The sequence below is a fragment of the Rhipicephalus sanguineus genome, chromosome 9 (assembly GCF_013339695.2).
Source record: "Rhipicephalus sanguineus isolate Rsan-2018 chromosome 9, BIME_Rsan_1.4, whole genome shotgun sequence".
Classification (NCBI taxonomy): domain Eukaryota; kingdom Metazoa; phylum Arthropoda; class Arachnida; order Ixodida; family Ixodidae; genus Rhipicephalus; species Rhipicephalus sanguineus.
Window position 1 is genome coordinate 132,795,817 of NC_051184.2, and position 20,585 is coordinate 132,816,401.

At 49.0% G+C, this 20,585-nt stretch overlaps 1 protein-coding gene across 1 annotated transcript; it reads right to left on the reverse strand.

Moving 5' to 3' along the window:
* Positions 1-332: 332 nt before the first annotated feature.
* LOC119405859 (uncharacterized protein K02A2.6-like) lies at positions 333-1,190 on the reverse strand. The gene has a single exon (XM_049419524.1). It carries the CDS (start codon positions 1,188-1,190, stop codon positions 333-335), a length of 858 nt encoding a protein of 285 aa, XP_049275481.1.
* Positions 1,191-20,585: the final 19,395 nt, after the last annotated feature.

Below are 20,585 nucleotides of genomic sequence, written 5' to 3' on the forward strand. Positions count from 1 at the left end.
TAAAATGTAAGCATTCACGGCTGCTGTACTCCCCAAATTTTGAGGTGGTTATTGACGCCGCTAGAATAAAAAAAAGCGGGCTGGAAAGCTTAATGATCGGCGTTGGCTTCTGTTACATCGTTTTGTCGAACCCTGCGCGTTGGCGCAAGCGAAGTAGACACAAGCTGACAAGCAGGTAGAATGGGCGTTTATATTCAGTGTACATTGCAAATATAAAGACAGAGAGTAAAGAGCGAAAGGGAAACAAGGTAAGTGAAACAAAAGATAGAAGCTTTGGCTATAACTGAGCCAAGAACTGATAAGGGTTACACTTCAGTTGCAACACTTCTCCATCAATAATACTGGAGACGCTGCACAGGTTTACGCTGTCGTGTTGAGCGCCGGAGTTCTGTGGTCACTGTAGGTTCCCTGGTCTTCTGCTTTTCCTGGTCTTGGGTTGGGGATGATGACTGCAGCTGGTGTGGTGGCTCACGGAGTTCCGCCTTCACGCTTGGTCCTGATCCGGAAGTTTCTTGCGTAGTTCTCGACTTAGGCATACTATCCCCTTCCCTGTCACGTTGGGGTTCAACCGAGTCTCTCCTTGTGTGAACTTGATCCACATGTCTCCGAACAAGGCCTTCTGGCGTCTCGACTGTCACCATCCTCGCTCCGTCGGTCGACTGTACCGTGCCGGTCTTCCACTTTTCACCCTTACCAAAGTTGCGGATGTAAACATTCGCGTCCGGTGCCAGGGTCCACTCATCTGATTCACCTGATCTTCCTGCAATCAAGGGAGGAAAGCACGTGTCCAGACGAAGCCGAATTTGGTATCCCAGGAGAAGCTCCGAAGGAGAATTGCCCGATGCGAGGGGTGCTCTCCGGTAATTGAAGAGTAGTCTGCAAAGGCAATCTTCTAATCCGCCCTGGTTAATCTTCTTCAGCCCAGCTTTCACGGTTCGAACAGCTCTCTCTGCAAGGCCATTCGACTGGGGATGAAACGCAGCCGTGCGCAGGTGAGTTATGTTCTTATTCATGAAATCGGCAAACTCTTCACTAGAGAACTGCGTCCCATTATCTGAAACAAGGGCGCGCGGAATGCCGAACCTGCTGAAGAAGCTGCGCAGGCAAGTGATAGTCGAAGATGTGGTCGCCTGCTTCATTGGTACGGCCTCGATCCGTTTGCTGTGAGCATCTACAAGAACAAGGATCATGCTTTCATTTATTGGTCCCGCGAAATCTACATGTACTCTCGACCAGCTTTCCTGGCATGTCGGCCAGCTAACTGGCGGGGCAGATGCCGGCATGGGTCGATTTTGAATACAGCTTGTGCACCTCGCTGACACTTGTTCGATGTCGTTGTCCATTCCAGGCCACCAGAAAGCCGACCGAGCGATTGCCTTCATCGCCGATGATCCTTGGTGAGTTTCGTGCAGCATGTGCAACATTCTGCTGCGCGCTGTCTGGAATGACAATCCTACGGCCCCAATAGAGCAACCGGTGTGCCAGCGAAAGCTCGAGTCTGCGGTCGAAAAAAGGGAGTAGTCTTCGTTCAAGTGCTTTAGCGCTTGTAGGTCATCCATTCCTTGTGTACTGCACAACCTTGGCCAGTACAGGGTAGCTGGCGGTTAGCGCCTGCAATTCCGCTGTCGAGACTGCGCTCTCCTGTACGGATGCGAGAGCCAGAACCTACTCGGGTGGCTCACCGTCCGCGGTTGGCTCCGAAATTTCTCGTGGCAGCCTACTGAGGGCGTCCGCGTTCAGGAGCTGCTTGCCTGGAGAATACTGCAGCTTGTAGCGGAATCCGCCCAAATACGGCGCCCAGCGCTGTATACGAGCAGCTGCCAGCGGTGGAGTTGGCCGATCCGATCTCAGCAGGCCCAGGAGTGGCTGTAGTCAGTGACGAGGATGAACTCTCGGCCTAGAAGATAATCACGGAACTTCATTACTCCAAATACCAGGGCTAACGCTTCTCGTTCAAGTTGTGAATAATTTTGTTCGGCTTTCGACAATGTTCTCGAACGGAACCCGATAGGCTCGTTCCTGTTCCCTTTTGTGTGAAAAAGCACTGCGCCGATGCCTCTTTGCAACGCGTCGCACTCTAGTTTCAGCGGCTGTGAAGGGTCGTAGTGCACTAATACCCGCGCTTGCAGCAAACACTGTTTTGCTTTGTCAAACGCGGTTTGTTGTTCTTCTGTCCAGTCCCAACGTCTGTTTTTTTCCAGTAGCCGATACAATGGAACGAGCAGAGACGATATGTTCGGCAAAAACTTTGAGTAGAAACTGATCATGCCAAGAAAGGAACGAAGCTCGGCTACATTTTTCGGGCTGGGAGCATCAACGATTTCTTCGATATTTTCTTCTATTGGGTGCAGCCCTTGCTGATCGATTCGATGGCCAAGATAGGTAACAGACGCCTGCCGAAATTTGCATTTGTCAAGGCGTAGTTTAACACCACTCTCCCGGAACCGTTGCAGGACGACTTTGAGCACGTCGCCCCTTCCTGCTTTTAGGGGCGAAGCTCCTTAAAGCGGCACCCGTTTGTCCCTCGTAGTTGTCGTAGTCGTAGTGCGTAACCAGTCGTAACGCTAGTACCAGATCTTGACCTCCAAGGTGGTGCCAGTGGGAGATTTTTCCTGTGCGTTGTTGAACAATAAAAAATTCGCAGCGTGCGCGTTAACTAAAAACCGAATTCTTCTGTCGCTCATTCCCCATTAGCAGCCATTGGCATGTTCCACTAGGAAACGTTAGTAGAAGTACAAGTGTAAGTGTTAGCTAAAAGCCGACTTCTTCTGTCTCTCATTCACATTAGCAGCCATTGTTTACCTCCAAGGTAGTGCCTGGTGAGATTTCTCCTGTGCGTGATTAAACAATAAAAATTTTGTTCAAAACGCCGTTCATTGATGAAATAAACCAACGAAAGACGCCAGATGTTTTCTAAAAGCAAAACGAAAGAACGCCAGATGTTTCTAAAGCAAAACGAAAAGACGCCAGCTGCTTAACGAAAGACGCCAGATGTTTTCTAAAGGAATGGTTTTCTAAACAATGAAATCTCACGACGGTGATGATGTACTGGGCAGAATTCACGGAAGATTCACGGTTTACCGATGAACCTCCGCAGCTTCGCCCACTCATCATCATTCACTCCGTGGATGTGCTGTGATTTTTTTTCGGACACCAAGACATCGTCCAGATAAGCTTGCGCGCCTGATAAGCCTTGGAGAACAGTTTCCATCCTACGTTGAGAAATAGCTGGCGCAGAGGCAATGCCGAAAGGTAATCTGTTGTAGCAGAAAAGACCTTTGTGTGTGTTAATTACGCACATCTGGCGCGATTCGTCATGAAGCGGAACTTGGTTATAGGCATCCCTTAGATCTAGTGTACTGAAATGCTTGCCGCCGTTTAAGGACGCGAACATGTCATTGATTACTGGCAATAGGTATTGTTCCAGCTCACATGCCGCATTTAAGGTGACCTTAAAGTCGCCACAAATCCTAACGGTGCCGTTCTTCTTAAGCGCTGGTACAATGGGCGTATCCCATTCGGAATGTGGTACCGGTGACAAAACGCCTAGTGCCACCAGCCTATCCAGCTCTTCTGATACTTTGTCGCGTAGTGCAAAAGGAATAGAGCGGGCCTTACAGAACTTGGGTGTGACTCCCTCCTTCAGCTGCAGGTGCGCCGCAGGTCCTTTGATGAGGCCTAGTTCCGAGCTGAAGACATCCGGAAACTCGGAGATTACATCAGAAAGGATCTGCGTGTTGGTAGACGGCCGTGCAGTCGGCGGCTCAGCTGAGAGGCTGAGAATTGGGGCGCCTGCGTCGCTCAGAAGAAAAATTAGGTCTCGGCCACATAAACTTGGACCACAGCAACCTAGAACTACCGACGGGCATTCTACGGTTGCACCGACGTACGATAGCGGCAACAGGATCTCCCCAAGGACTGGCAATTTTCCCAAATAGCACGACAGCTTTATGCGTGATGGCTTCAGCGGAGGCCAAGCGTTCTTGTGCTGCTCAAAAACCTGACGTGCCACGACGCAGACCGGTGAACCAGTGTCAATAAGCATTGATACGTCAACACTTCCCCACGTGAAGTGGCGCCGTATTGGGGGCTTCACAGTTTCCTCCCGCGTCGACCTTAGCGTCCAAATTTGCAGGCTATCCTCTACGCCTTCATCTGTTTCCCCTTCGTTAACAGCCAGGACTCGGCCGCGTATTTCCGAGGGTGCTTCTTGAGTTCGAAACTTTGCGGTTTCATAATTCTGGCATTTTCGAGCTAGGTGACCGCGTCCACCACAACGATAACAACGCACGTTATTCCAACGGCAGGCATTACTGTTATGTCTGACACTGCCACAACGCCCGCATTCAGCGAGTCCCTTTTTGCTTGTGGACGACTGCGCCTTGATTCTGAGCACAGCTGATGCTTCGCCGGCCATTTTACGGGCGTCATTCTCTGCAGCTTCAGCTGCGAAGGCCATTGTTTCTGCGTTCTCTAACGTCAGATCTTTCTTTGTTAGCATCTGCTTTTGCAGCGCACTCGATCTGATGCCGCACACTGTTCTATCCCGCAGCATTCGGTCGAGCATGGTATCAAAATTGCAGTTATCCGCGATACGGCGAATCTCCGTAATGAATTCTTGAACAGACTCACCGTTGAGCTGGCAGCGGTTGAAAAAGCGGAAACTTTCTGCAATGTCATGGCGCTTGGGATCAAAGAACTCGTCGAAGGCCTTCACGAAGTCTTCGTACTCCAAAGAATTAAGCGTCTTGGGCGCTATTCTTCCTGATAATATCTGGACAGTGCGAGTACTTAAGGCTGCCACCAACAACGCCCGTTTCTTGGCTGACTCTGTCACCCCCGTTGCCTCAAAGTACGCTTCTGCCTTGATGACATACGCCTTCCAGTTGTCTTTCTCGTCGTCGAAGTCCGGCAGTTGCTAGTGAGCCATCGTCGATTCGTAGCCTCGTCAGGTCGCGTAGCTGCCGTCCTGCTTGAATCCAAGTGTTTTCTTTCCGTTTCTCCTCGCCACTGTTACATCGTTTTGTCGAGCCCTGCGCGTTGGCGCTAGCGAAGTAGACACAAGCTGACAAGCAGGTAGAATGGGCGTTTATTTTCAGTGTACGTTGCAAATATAAAGACAGAAAGTAAAGAGGAAAAGGGAAACAAGGTAAGTCAAACAAGAGATAGAAGCTTTGGCTATAACTGAGCCAAGAACTGATAAGGGTTACACTTCAGTTACAACAACTTCTTTGAACTCTAAACATATCTTCGGCACATTCAACAGGAAAACATTAGAAGTGACAGTGATTTCACATAATGTCACCTGCACTGTCATTATGCCACCGTCATTCAGCTTGTTCACCAAGTCATCCACCAAAACATGTTTTGCTCGCCACCATCAGCCAGCATTTCCACTTAACACCAAAAGATGCTCTCCACCACCACCACCACCTGCCACCATTTGTTCCACTCTCGCCATCATCAGCCATTATGACCACCACAGCTTCCACCCCATCCACTATTCTTTCCACCTTGTCCACTATTGCTTCCACCTTATCCACCAAGAATTCCAGCATCCACCAACCCACGATTTTCAATAGGGATGGTATTCGTATAGGGTTTGTTCTTCCTAATACATTGCATGCGCTTGCATAGCTTTGGTGTCGAACATCTGCCTGTCATGTAAAAGGGCTGCTTTCCATACGTGCTGAAATCCAGGATACCTATTTTTTAGAGCGCAGCTCTTAGGCGCCCATTCGTGCGTTGAGCAGTGTCGCCTTCGGTGTAACCGATAGGGCGAACAAGGACGAAAGAGAGAAAATAGACTGCCACAAGGCTTTGTTTATCATGAGAGCCGGCAAGCCACTGTGTCTGCAATCACTTGTGCCTGCTCGCGCTTCTCGTGACAGGAAAACACACCTGTCGCGCATTAGCACACGAAATCGGGTTAACCTGTGAGGCTTGGGAGAAGTAGATGAAGACGTGTGTTTGTAGAAAGGACGCTTTATGTTTGGAATGCGCCAGCGGGCACATGGGTTTTAGACGCGAATCATCTTATGGCGGAGTTCAATCGGGTGGTGGTGGTGGTGTGCGGCTTGACCACCCTTACTGCGCATGCGCAAATCCTTTCCGCACACCTCATCTCCACTTCCTTTCTCCCCCTCTCCACTCCTCCTCCTCACTTAAATAAAAGGCTCGCGTTAGGTCGCACATGCGCTCAGTCACTGCGCCGGTGTCATGATTTCCAACGTCAACGTCGGCGCCAGATGCAGTAATACCTTAACGCCTGCCGAGATCGCGGAGCAGCGGAAGGCTGGACGCGCCGAAGCGCAACATAAACGTCGGCAAGCGAACCCCGAGCTCCGGCTTAGGGAAGCCCAGCGCAAACGGCAACGTCGGCGGGAAACTGCTACGGATGAAACGTGGCTCGACATGCACAAAGGCTGCTTCGCATCGCCTCTGGTCCCCTTTAGCGGGAGATGGTGTAATTTTTTTCATCTAGTTTTCTGCGCTGAAGTTGCCCATTATGAACAAGCTTTAGAGCGCAGCCCTCAGGCGCCCATTCCTGCGTTTAGCGGCGTTGGTGTCATCGTAACCAGCAGAGAGAACCAGGACGAAATTGAGCGAACGCGGAGGGCAGCGGAAGATGAAAGACGGCGATAGCAAGGAGAGCGCGGGTAAGAGGGAAGGACAGTGGCTAGACGGCAGGTCACGTGGCTGCCTCCAGCGGCACCACTGCAGTACACGCCGTCGTGCGTCGGCTGTCGTGGAACGTGCTCACAGGCTCCCTTGTGCGGTCTCGCAGTTAGCGTAGCTGTCGCACTACGCTCCTTTCTGCGGTGGTTGATGCGACGTGGGTTGCACGACACTGTCTGCGCCAGCCACGCTCTCACGGCATTCTCTTCTTAATGTAAATCGTGAACAGGTCACAAATAGCCTCAGCCAATTCCTTCTGAACAATGAGCGCCCCAGCTGGCGGAAGTGCGTCGCCTGCCGCTGCTGCTAAAGGAGCTGCCTGAGCAGAGGCTCAACGTCGCCGGCGCCAGCATCCGGGGGTGCGCGCCGCCGAAGCAGAACCGTTTCCCTCAACTGATCGCAAGATCAAAATATCTAAACAGCTGCGCTCAAAATTTGCATTAGGCAGTATCTAATCGTCGATGTTTTTTTTTGCATCTGTGTGAATTTTTATATCATATAGAATAGCGATTCTTTCCTTGCGACCAAAGACCCTGACATGGACTCCTAAATTTTTCCGAAACGAGCATCCTAGTGTTATCACGGTAAGAAATAATGACAATGCCGAACAGAAGTCCATGCCGTCACGAGCTAGCAGACTAAATCAGTCAAGAATCAATGATAGTACATTGTAAGAATGATGATGAATATTGTGATGTAGCTGTGACGATAAAGACAGCAGTTACTTAATCCGGTGAATATGAAACTGTTTATTAGGTTTATTGAGTAAACAGTATTATGAAACTGTTTACTCAAATCACAGTAAAAGTGGCGAGCACAGACCACGTTGGTTAGTAGTGTTATGAGTGGGTAATGCACGTTTGGCATTTATACATACCGACTCAAAACAGCCGGAAGATCCCACGCAATGTGGGAATCGATGTAATGCGAAGCAGCCAGCAAATATCTGCATACATCGTATTGTTTGTGATTGAGGCAAATGAAGTCATTCATGTCGTGACATCTAGTTCACTATATACCACAAGTTCGTCATGAATGCATGCATGTACAATCTGGTTTATGCCATGCTAATGAAACGTACATTTTGGTATATATATACGATGCGTGATAATCAACACGCACTCTTATCGTGCCATACTGATTTTCGTATATATCCAGTTAACAAAACGGCCGCGAGCGCACCAGGAGCGTGGCGTCTAGATCATGCCCTACATGACATGCGCGTCACGATTGTCATATTAAATCCTGTTATTTATGTTTGTCAGATAGTCAAGCCGCGCAATACCAATTTTGGTGTATGTCAATCAAGCGAAACGGCCGCCAGCACACCATAAACGTGGCACGTAAGTTATGCTGTACATGACATGCGTGTCATGATTTTCATGTTAACTCCTGTTATTTATGTTCGTCCCACAGTCATATCACGCAATACCAATTTTGGTGTATATCAATCTGGCGGAACGGCCGCCATCGCACCATGAGCTTGGCACGTAAGTCATGCTGTACATGACACCTCTCATGATTTTCACATTAACTCCTGTGATTTATGTTCGTCACACAGTCATGTCGCGCAATGCCAATTTTTGTGTATATCAAGCTAGCGAAACGGCCGCCAGCGCACCATGAGCGTAGCACGTAAGTCGTTGCTGTACATGACATGTGTGTCATGATTTTGACATTAAATCCTGTTATTTATGTTCCTCACACAGTCTTGTCGCGCATGGCCAATTTTGGTGTATATCAAACTAGCGAAACGGCCGCCAGCGCAACATGAGCGTAGCACGCAAGTCATGCTGTACATGACATGCTTGTCATGATTTTCATATTAATTCCCGTTATTTATGCTGGCCACACAGTCCTGTCGCGCAATACCAATTTTGGAGTATATCAAGCTAGCGAAACGTCCGCCAGTGCATCTTGAGCGTGGCACGTAAGTCGTGCTGTACATGACATCCGTGTCATGATTTTCATGATAACTCCTGTTATTTATGTTCGCCATACAGTCTTGTCAAGCCATACTAATTTTGGTATATATCAAATTAAGGAAATGGTCGCAAGAGCGCCAAGACTGTGGTATGTAAATCATGCTGTACATGACATGCATGTCATCATTTTCATGTTATGACTAGTCATTTATGTTTGCCATACAGTCATGGTGTGCCATACCAATTTTGGTATACACACCATGAACGAAACGGCCAGGACAGCACAAATTCGTAGGCGGCTAGATAGATAGATAGATAGATAGATAGATAGATAGATAGATAGATAGATAGATAGATAGATAGATAGATAGATAGATAGATAGATAGATAGATACGCTCAGTCGCAAAAAGATACGCTCAGTCGCAAAAAGAAATGCTTCGCATTTAATATATAATGAACCAAGTATTTGTATGTCACTGTCTCTGCGATGGTAAGGTGGTAGCTGTCCTAGCGTGCTAACCAGAATGTCGCGGATTTAGTAGCAGCCGCAGTGGTCCCAGTTTTGACGGAGGCCTATGTGCACTGGTTATTGGGCACGTTAGATATTCTCTTGTAGTGAAAATTTGTAAAACCATTCAATGAGGCGTGCCACGTAATCATGCCGCTGTTAGGTCACGTAAAATTTCAGCAATTTTCGGTAAGATGAAGACTCCTTACATGGGTATAAGGCTACCCCGGCATTTCGTATCGATTTTCTGAGGCAAATAGACTCCCGGGTTATGTATTTTGAGTCAATTCATTGGAAGAACAAAGTTTGTGGAGGGCATGTGGCAATAATCATTAATGAGATAAACGCAAATAGTATATCAGCATGAATATCTAAAAGTTCTAATCAACCTAGATTGAAATTTAAAAGAAATTTATCGGAAATGCATGCGTAACTAAAGGCTGTGTGCTATCTCAATTGGAGTGGTCGTATGAAGCGTACATGACCAGCACATCGCCATGTGCGCGGTTTAAACACTGAATGAATCCATTAGTTTGCGTATGATATGCAGTGGTAGTGAGGTGTATGATGCGATACTCGCTCAACAACGCTGGGGTCGGCAAATAACTCCCGAGGCTCTCCAAGCTTTAGATATAAAGTTCTCAGTTTGAAACTAGCGACGTTTTTCGCGGTAGCTGAAGTTAACGAAGCTGTTTCAGCGTGCATTTGCCTGGTATCTATTGCGATACAGCTCACTTGAATTTAAGAGCAATGGGTAACAATTATTTTTCATGCGCTCAAAACCAAACACTCCAGAACGTTCCAGAATAATTAAAGTCATTTCATATTCACCGGTTTCACGAGTCCCTCCACGTAGACTTTGGCGCTGACGAGTTGTTCACCTTTTGTAGTCTGTGATCTCACGTCTGCTCGGCGACACTCTTCAAAGCTTTTACATGCGAAGTATCTTAAGGTCGAGCTCAATCCGGTGGTGGTGGTGGTGGTGGTGTGCGGCGTGACCACCCTTACTGCGCATGCGCATACCCTCTCCACACACCTCCTCTCCACTCCCCTTCACCATTCCCCTGTCCTCGACCCCTTTCCCCTCTCCACACCTCTTCTCCACTTTCCCTCACCACTTTCCCTCTCCACATTCCCTTTCCACTTTCCCTCTCCCCCTCTCCACTCTTCCTCTGAAACGCGGGCTAGACATGCCGAAATTCTCTCCTGCACAACGCCGCGTTGAGCTCGAGCGCATGCGCGTCCCCTCTCCTTCTCTCTCCTCTCCTACGCTACCCCCTTCTCGCCCGCCTGTCGACCGCGTTCCCCGCTCGCCCTGTGAGAATTAACGGCGAGGCTAGATGGAGGATACGACGCGCATAGCGTCCCTCTTCGCGTTCCACGACGCGAGGTCGGTAGCATGCCCAACGAACGCCAACGGAACGCGATCGTGCAAGTGCTCCGGCTTCGCATCGCCTCATGGTCCCCTTTAGCGGGATATGGTGTAATTTTTATCACTGATGCCGCGGCGTCATCTCTTGATACTTCAAAGACCGACTGACTGAATTACATCATCAAACAACACCTCTTCTCTGGTCGACCGAACCACTCTTTCACGTGAACAACATGACTTCTTCACTAACTCACTGTCTGACTATCCGTCGTTGAGCGCTTGTACTGTGTTCCGCCGGTTTGGCGAAGCTTCTACACAATCCATCTGTGCCTAGCACATCGAAAGTAAACCGCGCGCTTTCGGTGCCTTTCGAAACTTCTTTTACCAGTGAAGCTGTTTAGCAAATCGTATCTTCTCCGGCGAACGAAAAGCTATCATCATCATAAACGGGTATGCGCCACATCAATCGGGTAAATCAAACTACTCACCCCTTCATCGTCATAAACGGGTATGTGCCACAGAAATTGGGTAAGTCCCACTACTCACCACTGGTCCAATAAAAAGGAAGATGGCAACTGTTAGCCTAATATAGGGAACCGGAAAGGCAACGGCGGCTACGAGAAGAACCCGAAGCAATGGAAGGCTACACCAACTACGATGCGCCGTAGATCTATGAGAGGTTATAAGAGGTGCGAACGCTTCGTTCAGCGCAAGGTTCCGTCTCTGCAGTTTGAACATCCATGTCATGTCTGCGACTGTATGTGGTTTAACTCGAACCTCTCTGCGGCGATAATCAACGTCGCAACAACCTAGAAACTACCTTCATAACCCAGCTAAAACCTGGAGACAACCTGGAAGCAGCCATATTAGTCTTCTGAATCGTCCAGTATCGCTGTTTAAAGCATTAGGCGGCTTAGTGCAAGCTTCGCCAATTTTTTTTCGTTTTGTTTCAACATGCCGGCGTAGGCACCAATGCAGGCCATCGTGGAACGTGATGCAGATGTCAGAGCGGAGGTGTCAGGGAATAAGAAGAAGTCACTAACGGCCAAACGAGTTGTAGTTGCGACAATAAAGCAGGTTATCGCGATTAGCGAAGTGTTGTGCTTGGGGGCGGAGCATCCAGGAGTTGGTAGTGGCCGCCCGGTTTCTGAGTAACTCCAATAGCGGATAGATCTGAGTCTTTGTATTGCACAAATCATGTGGAAAATGTTGATGGCCAAGGCACCGCTCTCGGAGATATACGAGCCGACGTGCTCGAATCCAATGGTGAGGGAGACAGGACATTGGCGTCGAATGCTTTCGGACAAAAGGGTAAACGACGCAAAATTCGAATTCCTGTAAGCCTAATGCCCAATGAGCGAGCCGACCATATGGACCTTTTAGCGACGATAATCAGCATAGCGCATGCTGGTCGGTCAAAATAACCAATGGTCGCTCTATAAGTACTTGCGAAATTTTTCAATTTCCGAAATAATGATGAGGCATTCTTTTTCTCTAACACAGTAGTGTTCAGCTTTGGGAGTGTGTGGCTGGCATAGGCAACGACGTAATCGTCAAAACCGTCTTGGTGTTGACCAAATGTGACACCTTGCTCAACGCCAGTCGCGTCCGTATGATTATCAGTTGGCGCAGGTGGTTCAGAATGTCTGAGTGTTGGAGGAGTAGTGAAGTGGCTGGCATCTGTGTTCCTGAAATGAATCATTGCACGCTTGTGACCAGGTTGATAGATCAGAGCTATCGTCAAGATGGTTCGTGAAGGGGGCGAAAATGGACGCAATATTGCGGACAAAGCGTCAGAAAGAGGAGCATAAACCTAGTAAGAGCTCGCCCTGTGCACTATGTTCTTCTTGTCCTATCAAGATATGTTTTCTTTCTACTCTTGCGCTAAAAACATCGTATGTGAACCTAGCAAGCTTCGGAGCTCTTTGGTGGTGGTTGGTGAGGCTAGAGGCCGCTGAGGTGAGACGTAAAGTATTTTAAAATAGCACAATATCTTCGAATTGGCAGAGGAAGGTATCGCAGCCTAGACCGTGGAGAAAAGTATTATTCCGAAAGGCATAACGGTTAATTCATATAGTCTGTCAGGTGTTATATTGACTGTTTCTGGGTGGTCAGCCTCTGTCATGGGCACCTTCCAGTAGCAGGAGCCCAAATCTAACGAAGAAAATAACTCTGCTATCTATTGGCATTCTATTGGCATTGCTATCTATTGGCATTCCTCGGCATCCTGAACCAGGCTCCCCTTCATGATGCTTTGGCTGGGCTACGAGGAAACCAACCCATTACGTGGACACCGATGTAACAAAAACTTTCGAAGAATGCAAAGCTGCCTTCACCGCCGCCACGCTCCTCACCCATCCCGTGCCAAACGCTCCCTTGGGACACTTCACGGACGCATCTAGCTTCGCCATCGGCGCCGCCCTCATGCAACGCGTGGACAACACCTGGCATCCCTTGGCGTTCTTCTCCAAGAAACTCGTATATCAGAAAACGACCCCTTCAACCGCCAGTTCCACTGACGAAACCACGACTACCGCCCCGACAAATTTACCAGCCTTCTACAGAGAAATTCTGATGATATACGAAGCAGTGCAACACTTTCGCCTTATCCACGAAGCACAATACTGCACCATCTATACAGACCAGAAGCCCCTTACCTACGCCTTCTCTCAACGTCGCGACAAACCTCCGCCGGTACAGAAGAACCAACTCGTTCATTGCACTGTTCACCCCCGGCATCCAACATGTCAGCAGGAAAGACAACGTGGTCGCCGACGCGCTTTCACCTGTAGCAGCCATCAACTCGGTGCAGATAACAGCGGACGTCCTCGCCGAGGCTCAGACTACAGACGCCGAACTGCAGGAACTTCTCAAGGACAGGTCCTCACTACAGCTGCAACAAGTCCCCATTCCAGGGTCGACAACTACAATCTGTTGCGACATGTCGACAGAAGGCCCTATGTGCCCCTGTCCCATCGCCCTGGTCTTTTCAACCAGCTCCACAACCTCAGCCACCCCGGCATACGCGCCTCTATACGCCTCGATGCTGACCGCTATGTGTGGCCCTTTAGCAGCGGGATTGTCGCACCTGGGCGCGCTCCTGTATTCAATGCGAACGCGCTAAAGTCAACATGCACGTCACGTCCCTACTCGAACAATCCCTCAGCCCTCCGGTCCGTTTGAGCACGTCCACCTCGACATCATAGGACCCTTTCCCCCGGCTGGACGCTATCGCTACTGCCTCACCGCCATCGACCGGTACACTCGATGGTCCGAGGCATGTCACCTTGAGGTAATCCCCGCGGAAGACGCCGCCTCGGTCTTCTTCACCGGCTGGATTGCTCGTTTCGGCGCCCCCCGTCGCGTAACCACCGACCGAGGACGACAGTTCGAGTCGCACATTTTCAGGCTCCTCGGGCTTACCATCGGTTTTGAACGCTTGAGGACCACCAGTTACCACCCCTGCGCAACGGAATGATCGGGTGTTTTCACCGGCAGTTCAAATCAGCCATTATGTGCCACGAAGACTCAACCTGATTCAAGGCCATCCCAGCCGTCTTCCTCGGTCTTTGTGCCACCTTCAAGCCGGACATCCACGCTGCACAAGCAGAGCTCGTCTACGGGGAACCACTCCGTCTATCAGGTGAATTTCTCGCTGCACTGCCATCCAGAACTACGACGTCAGATCCCACCGACTTCGACCCCGGCTCCGATGCACCATCGCCGCCTTACGCCCGTCGCCTGCAGCCCACCCCAACAAGCCTTCCACGTTCGTGTTCAAGGCGCTAGCATCGTGCACGCACGATTTCCTGCGCGACGACAGCATCCGCAGGCCTTTCCAGCCACCCTACAGCGGACCCTACCTAATCGTCCATCGCGACGACAAAAACTTCACGCTGCGCCTGAACGGGAACGACGTCCGCGTCTCGATTGAGCGGCTCAAGCCCGCATACATCGCTGCGAACGAACCGGGCAACGCCACTCCATCGACAGGCATCTATCCACAGCCGCCGACGTCGCAGCCCTCCCCTTTCACGACACGCTCTGGACGCCTGGTACGCCTGCCGGATTTCTACAGACCCTGAGGGCTCTGCACTCCGCGGGAGGGTGATGTGGCGACACACTGCACACAAACCGGCACAACATCCGCCTCGTCCCTAGCTACCCCGGCGTGACACGGCTGCATGCTGCACCGCGCCTCCGATAAGGGACAGCGCCACCGCAGCGTCACCAGAGGCTTACGTCACCGGCGGTGGCTATAAACCCAAGCTGCCAAGCTCGGAAGTCATCATTCCTTTGCTACCCTACTGAGCACAGCGTCGGTGTGCTCGCCCCGCTGCTGCTACTTCGTTATTAAACAGGTGTTACGTTTTATGTTGGGATGCGTACTTCCATCGACACGGCATCCTACAAATGTTTTCGAGTTGTTGATCTTTGACGGCTTGATAGGACACCAATGCAACATGCCTTGTTTGATAGTGGAGTGATATATTAGTCGACGTTTGATATACTTTCTTTGTCAAGTGTGCATTTAGAAGAAAGGTAGCTTGGCAGAATATTGCATATTGTCACGTGGTCGTGATGTCGACGTTAAAAATAAAAGCGGACATAATCGAGCTTGGCGGGCATCATAATTTAATAATGGTCCTAGAGTTAGCACCTGACATAGTTACTTCGTTCCTTATGTCCTGCAACTCATCGTTACGGCGGTCTGAGTAGCCGCAATACATGACAAATGTCCCTCGCAGGTTTTTTTTCTAATTACCCTGGTCGCGTGCTTGCCTCATAGAGCACACACGATAACGTTTTCGTCGCAAACTTCACAATATATTCCCCCCAACGCACGTTATGCCTCCACTAAAGGCACTTGCCCTCTCTTGCAAACCATTCTCTTACTCGCGAGCAGTTGACGCGCTTCTCTCTATATATTCCTAGATTATGCTATTTCTTCAAGAATTTAAGATCGCCTTACCACGTGCTTGCTCCCTAACGTTGCAAGCTCTCCCTTCCCGTCAGGTTATGCCTGTCATTTGTCTCTATGGCTCGTTACATCGTTCTCAATGAAAGCTGATCCCCTAAACATAATAATTCAGGTTTGTTCTCGTAGGTAAGTGGAAGTAATATTCACTATATCCGTCGTTTCCTCTTGAGCTAAACCGGTAAACTGTCATTATGATTTGACATTACATCCCAATTGTGTTCCATGCCATTCATATTCTTCATCACAGGATAGCGCGCACTTAAAACGGGGACACAGGGAGAAGGACACGACAACACAAGCGCTAACTTTCAACTAGAGTTTATTCAAGGAAAAACGGAAGAGAAGAAAATAACACAATATACCGCGCATATGTCACTGCGCTGAAAACATAACTAAATTATAAGCCACACATAATATCAAACCTAACAACATGGCAGCTGATAACCACTCTGTTGACCGTTGCAAGGTGCTAATCAGTATGGCCAAGAAAAGACAGTTCTTTATCTGTTAGTGCCAATGACGTCTGGCTTACACATCTATGACCTTCTTTTTTGATTTGGAAGGCCTCACAGACCTCCCTTGTAGTCTTGTCCTTGTGACGGAATAAAACTGTGGCGCCTGTGAAATCCGCGGAGCACCCGCAGTCCCTGCAATGCATGCCAAGGTGCGTCGAAAATGTAGGACCTTTAACTGCGTCCCTTTGTTCATTCAGGCGCAGATTCAGACATCTGCCCGTCTGGCCAACATAAACGCGGCCACATGATAACGGGATGCTATATACGACTCCCGAGGCGCAAGGTACGTGTCTGTAGGTGTGGTTAATGCTGCAGGCTTGACTGTTCCTTATGCGTCTGCGTACCGCGGGGCATACGCCGCGTACCTTGTGTTCCGCGGAAAACACCACCTTCACCTCATGCCGGGCGCCCACCTTTTTTAGACGATGTGACAACCCATGCACATAAGGTGTCATGGCAAACTTCACCTTGTCTTTTGCTTTCGGCTCCGTCACGCCTAGCTGCCTGGTCTTCTAGTTACTTCATTCTCATGGGTCAGGTCTCCGACCATACCTGTCCTAGGTAGGCGTATCTCTTCACCACATTTAGCGCCTCGCTACCTATCACAAAGTGCTGTTATCTTCCGTTTCTGTTGAGCTCGAGACCTCTAGTGCGGCGACTGACTTTTTATGCTAGGAAGTAGGAACACCAATGATACCATGACTGCCAACCTAGCGATCAATGATAAGATGATTCGAGGGACCGAATAAGCTAACAATTCTAACGATTTCTTTGATGACATCGGGCATTGTACGCGCTGCCCTCAAGCTGCCAATCCTATTTCGAGGCTGCCCCACACAATGTACTTTCAGGCTACCGGTATGCCTGAGGTAACATCAGTTTATCATAAACTCAAGAGTAGCCACGCTCGAGATGTGGATGATTTAGAAGTACAACCAGCCAAATATTCTATAGATTCGATTGCGTCCATACTCACACACATATACGCCGTCTCCATCTCTGGTCTTTTTGTCCAAACAACATGCAAGAATGAAGACTTGCCGTAATTTATAGAAATAGAGGTAAATGGTTTCCGCAATTACCGCCCAGTGTCAGCATTACCTGTTCTCTCAAAAAAGGGGGATTTTAAGCGCTCGTTTTTCTTTGCTAGATACAACATTATTTAGAAAGAACAGACAAGAAAACCAAGGAAAGTATAGGGGATTATATTTGCCGTGTATATGATGTAAATTTGAAGAAAGTAGAGTGGACGAAAATATAACGCGGTTAAGCAATGTTGTAGATACCAAGGGAAAACGAGCCCTTATAGTTCTTTTTTTTCATTCAAAGCCAGGGTCTTGTTCTGGCAGAGTGGATGCCTTCAGGTATTATGCGATGGGTGACTGCCAGCTCTTAAAAAGATCCCGTGCTTCGTCAAGCCAGCAGGGAGAAAAGCATTACACACGCGCTGTCCTGACTACCAGCGTTGCTGGCTAACACTCCTACGTGTAACTACACATATATACCCCTTAATGTGGGCAGGAGGATGACTATGGCCGTAGCTCAGTTGTAGAGGATTGGACGCGTTATTCGAAGGTCGCAGGTTCGATAACCTGCGACCATCCAATAACGTGCCATCGCCAAGTTACCTTTGGCTCGGATTTATTGTCTGTTAGCTTTAATCACTGTCTTCTCTGAGATACTCGAGAAGGTGATTAATTGTATTGTCAAATTTACGCAAAACATTACGCCATCTCCCGATAAACGGGACCATGAGGCGATGGGAAGTGTGCACAGTTCTTGAACAAGGTCGTCATCACCGTGATCAGTGAGCACGAGTAGCTGGACAGGACTTGTTATCGGATCCGTTCGTGAGCCCGACTAGACGGGTCCAAGTGTAGTGAAGTGCGAGGTATAGTACACCTGGTGGAGATGGTGATGCCTCCTGTCCCGGACCTGGCAACGAGGTCTTGTGATGCCCTGTTCCCATCCAAACCATCTTTCATGCAGTGTAAGCAGCAGGCGTTGTTGGAGTTTCATAAACCAATGTTCCAGACACCGGTAATAATGAGGGGAATGGTCCTCTTGGCAGATTTTTTGTAGCAAGCATTGACCCTGAATTTTTCGTAATGCGCGTGGTCCACGTTGCAGAGCACGTGGACGAGTGCATGGTAGTCGAGCGTATTCCAGAGGTGTTCTCCCTACAGCTCCCTCAATTTCTTTGCGTGCGCCGTGGTGGTGTAGCGGTTACGGTGCTCGGCTGCTGACGCGAAGGTCGCGGGTTTGATCCTCGCGGCGGTGATCGCATTTCAATGGAGGCAAAACGCTGGAGGCCCGTGTACTGTGCGATCTCGGTGCACGGTAAGGAATAACAGATGTTCAAAATTTCTAGAGCCCTTCGTTATGGCATCTCTCATAATCATATCCTGGTTTTAGGACGAAAAACCCCAACAATTATTATTATCACTTCTCTCGCGCGCGAACGTGTATGTTCGTGGTTCCTGTATTGATTTAGACTCGGTATCACCTGTGGCACATAACCGCATATCATGAACTCTGGTATTCGGGTATGTGCCATACGTAACTGAGAGAAAGGGTTTGATGACGTACGCGAAATATATTTTGCGTTATTCATGTCATGACCAGTGAATCTTGATCTACATACACTGCTCCTCTGCTGTGCAAACGATGGTATATTACTACCGATGGAGACGACCACGAGAGCGTCCAGACGTAAGCGGATAGATAGATAGATAGATAGATAGATAGATAGATAGATAGATAGATAGATAGATAGATAGATAGATAGATAGATAGATAGATAGATAGATAGATAGATAGATAGATAGATAGATAGATAGAAACGGCCCAAGTGCCTGAGCTTCGCTAAGAAATTCTACGCATTAAAAGTATAACCTCTTACATTACCACTTTGGTTTCATGAAAGGACGTAGCACTGAGACCTGCGCTCTTAATGCAAGAACAATAAATATTAAAGAATCCCGCAGATCCCACACACTCTCGTAATAGGCGTAGTGTGAAGCAGCCAGCAATGAACTGCATGTCTTAAGGTGTTTAATAGATGGCACACAACGACAATGAGTAATGTCGACAGTCACGGCAAGGCGCGAACTCTCTGCGCGAGCGGCTTCCTTTCAGAAGCCAAAGAGGACGGCCCCCTAGAAGGCGCTGGAGAGAGCAACCCATTACTATGTTCCAAGGCTTCACTACAATTACCCCGGGTACGAAAACGGAGCCTCCCGGCGACCTAACAGCTGGTCACTATAAGCGGGTCATATTAGGCCTTGAGGCGCTCAACGTTGAAAATGTCGCGCCCTCGACGGCGCATGTCTGAAGATGGTTCGATGGGTTCGATCAGGTAGTTGACCGGGGATGTGCGCTCGACGACACGGTAGGGGCCTTCGTATTTCGACAGCAGTTTTGACGAGAGCCCACTTGCCGTGGTGGGACTGAGAGCCATACGAGCGCCCCAGGGAGGAACGTGGGCGCAGAAGTGGTAGTGCCATCACGAATGCTCTTCTGCCGCTCTTGTTCATGCGTCGTAAAGGTCTTGGCAATCTCGTGACACTCTTCCGCAAGCCTGGCTGTGTCAAAAAATCACAGCATATCCACGGAGTGAATGATGATGAGTGGGCGAAGCTGCGGAGGTTCATCGGTAAACCGTGAATCTTCCGTGAATTCTGCCCAGTACATCATCACCGACGTGAGATCGGGCGCGTTTATACTAAAGGTTCGATGAGGTATGATGACTTGCAGCTCACCTTAATTTTACATGTACGCTGTGAATTTTCATTGTTTAGAAAACCATTGTTTAGGAAACATGTGGCGTCTTTCGTTAAGCAGCTGGCGTCTTTTCGTTTTGCTTTAGAAACATCTGGCGTTCTTTCGTTTTGCTTTTAGAAAACACCTGGCGTCTTTCGTTGGTTTATTTCATCAATCAACGGCGTTTTGAACAAAATTTTTATTGTTTAATCACGCACAGGAGAAACCTCACCAGGCACTACCTTGGAGGTAAACCATGGCTGCTAATGGGAATGAGAGACAGAAGAAGTCGGCTTTTAGCTAACACTTACACTTCTACTTCTACTAACGTTTCCTACTGGAACATGCCAATGGCTGCTAATGGGGAATGAGAGACAGATGAATTTGGCTTTTTGTTAACGCGCACGCTGCGAATTTTTTATTGTTCAACAACGCACAGGAAAAATCTCCCACCGGCACCACCTTGGAGGTCAAAATCTGGTACTAGCGTTACGACTGCTTACGCACTACGACTACGACAACTACGAGGGACGAACGGGTGCCGCTTTAAGGAGGTTCGCCCCTAAAATAGACGCACACTCCGATGGTTCCGGCTTGTATGGAAGTATCGTGTCGATGGCGTGCGACGGATGCCTTCCGTACAATAGGAAGAAGGGTGAAAAACCAGTAGTGCTCTGAGGGGCGGTATTATAGGCGTAGGTGGCAAAGGGCAGAATGGCATCCCAATTTGTGTGATCGGCGGCGACGTACATTGAGAGCATGTCGCCGAGCGTGCGGTTAAAGCGTTAGGTTAGGCCATTCGTATGCGGGTGGTAAGCAGTAGTGTTGCGGTGAACAGCATGG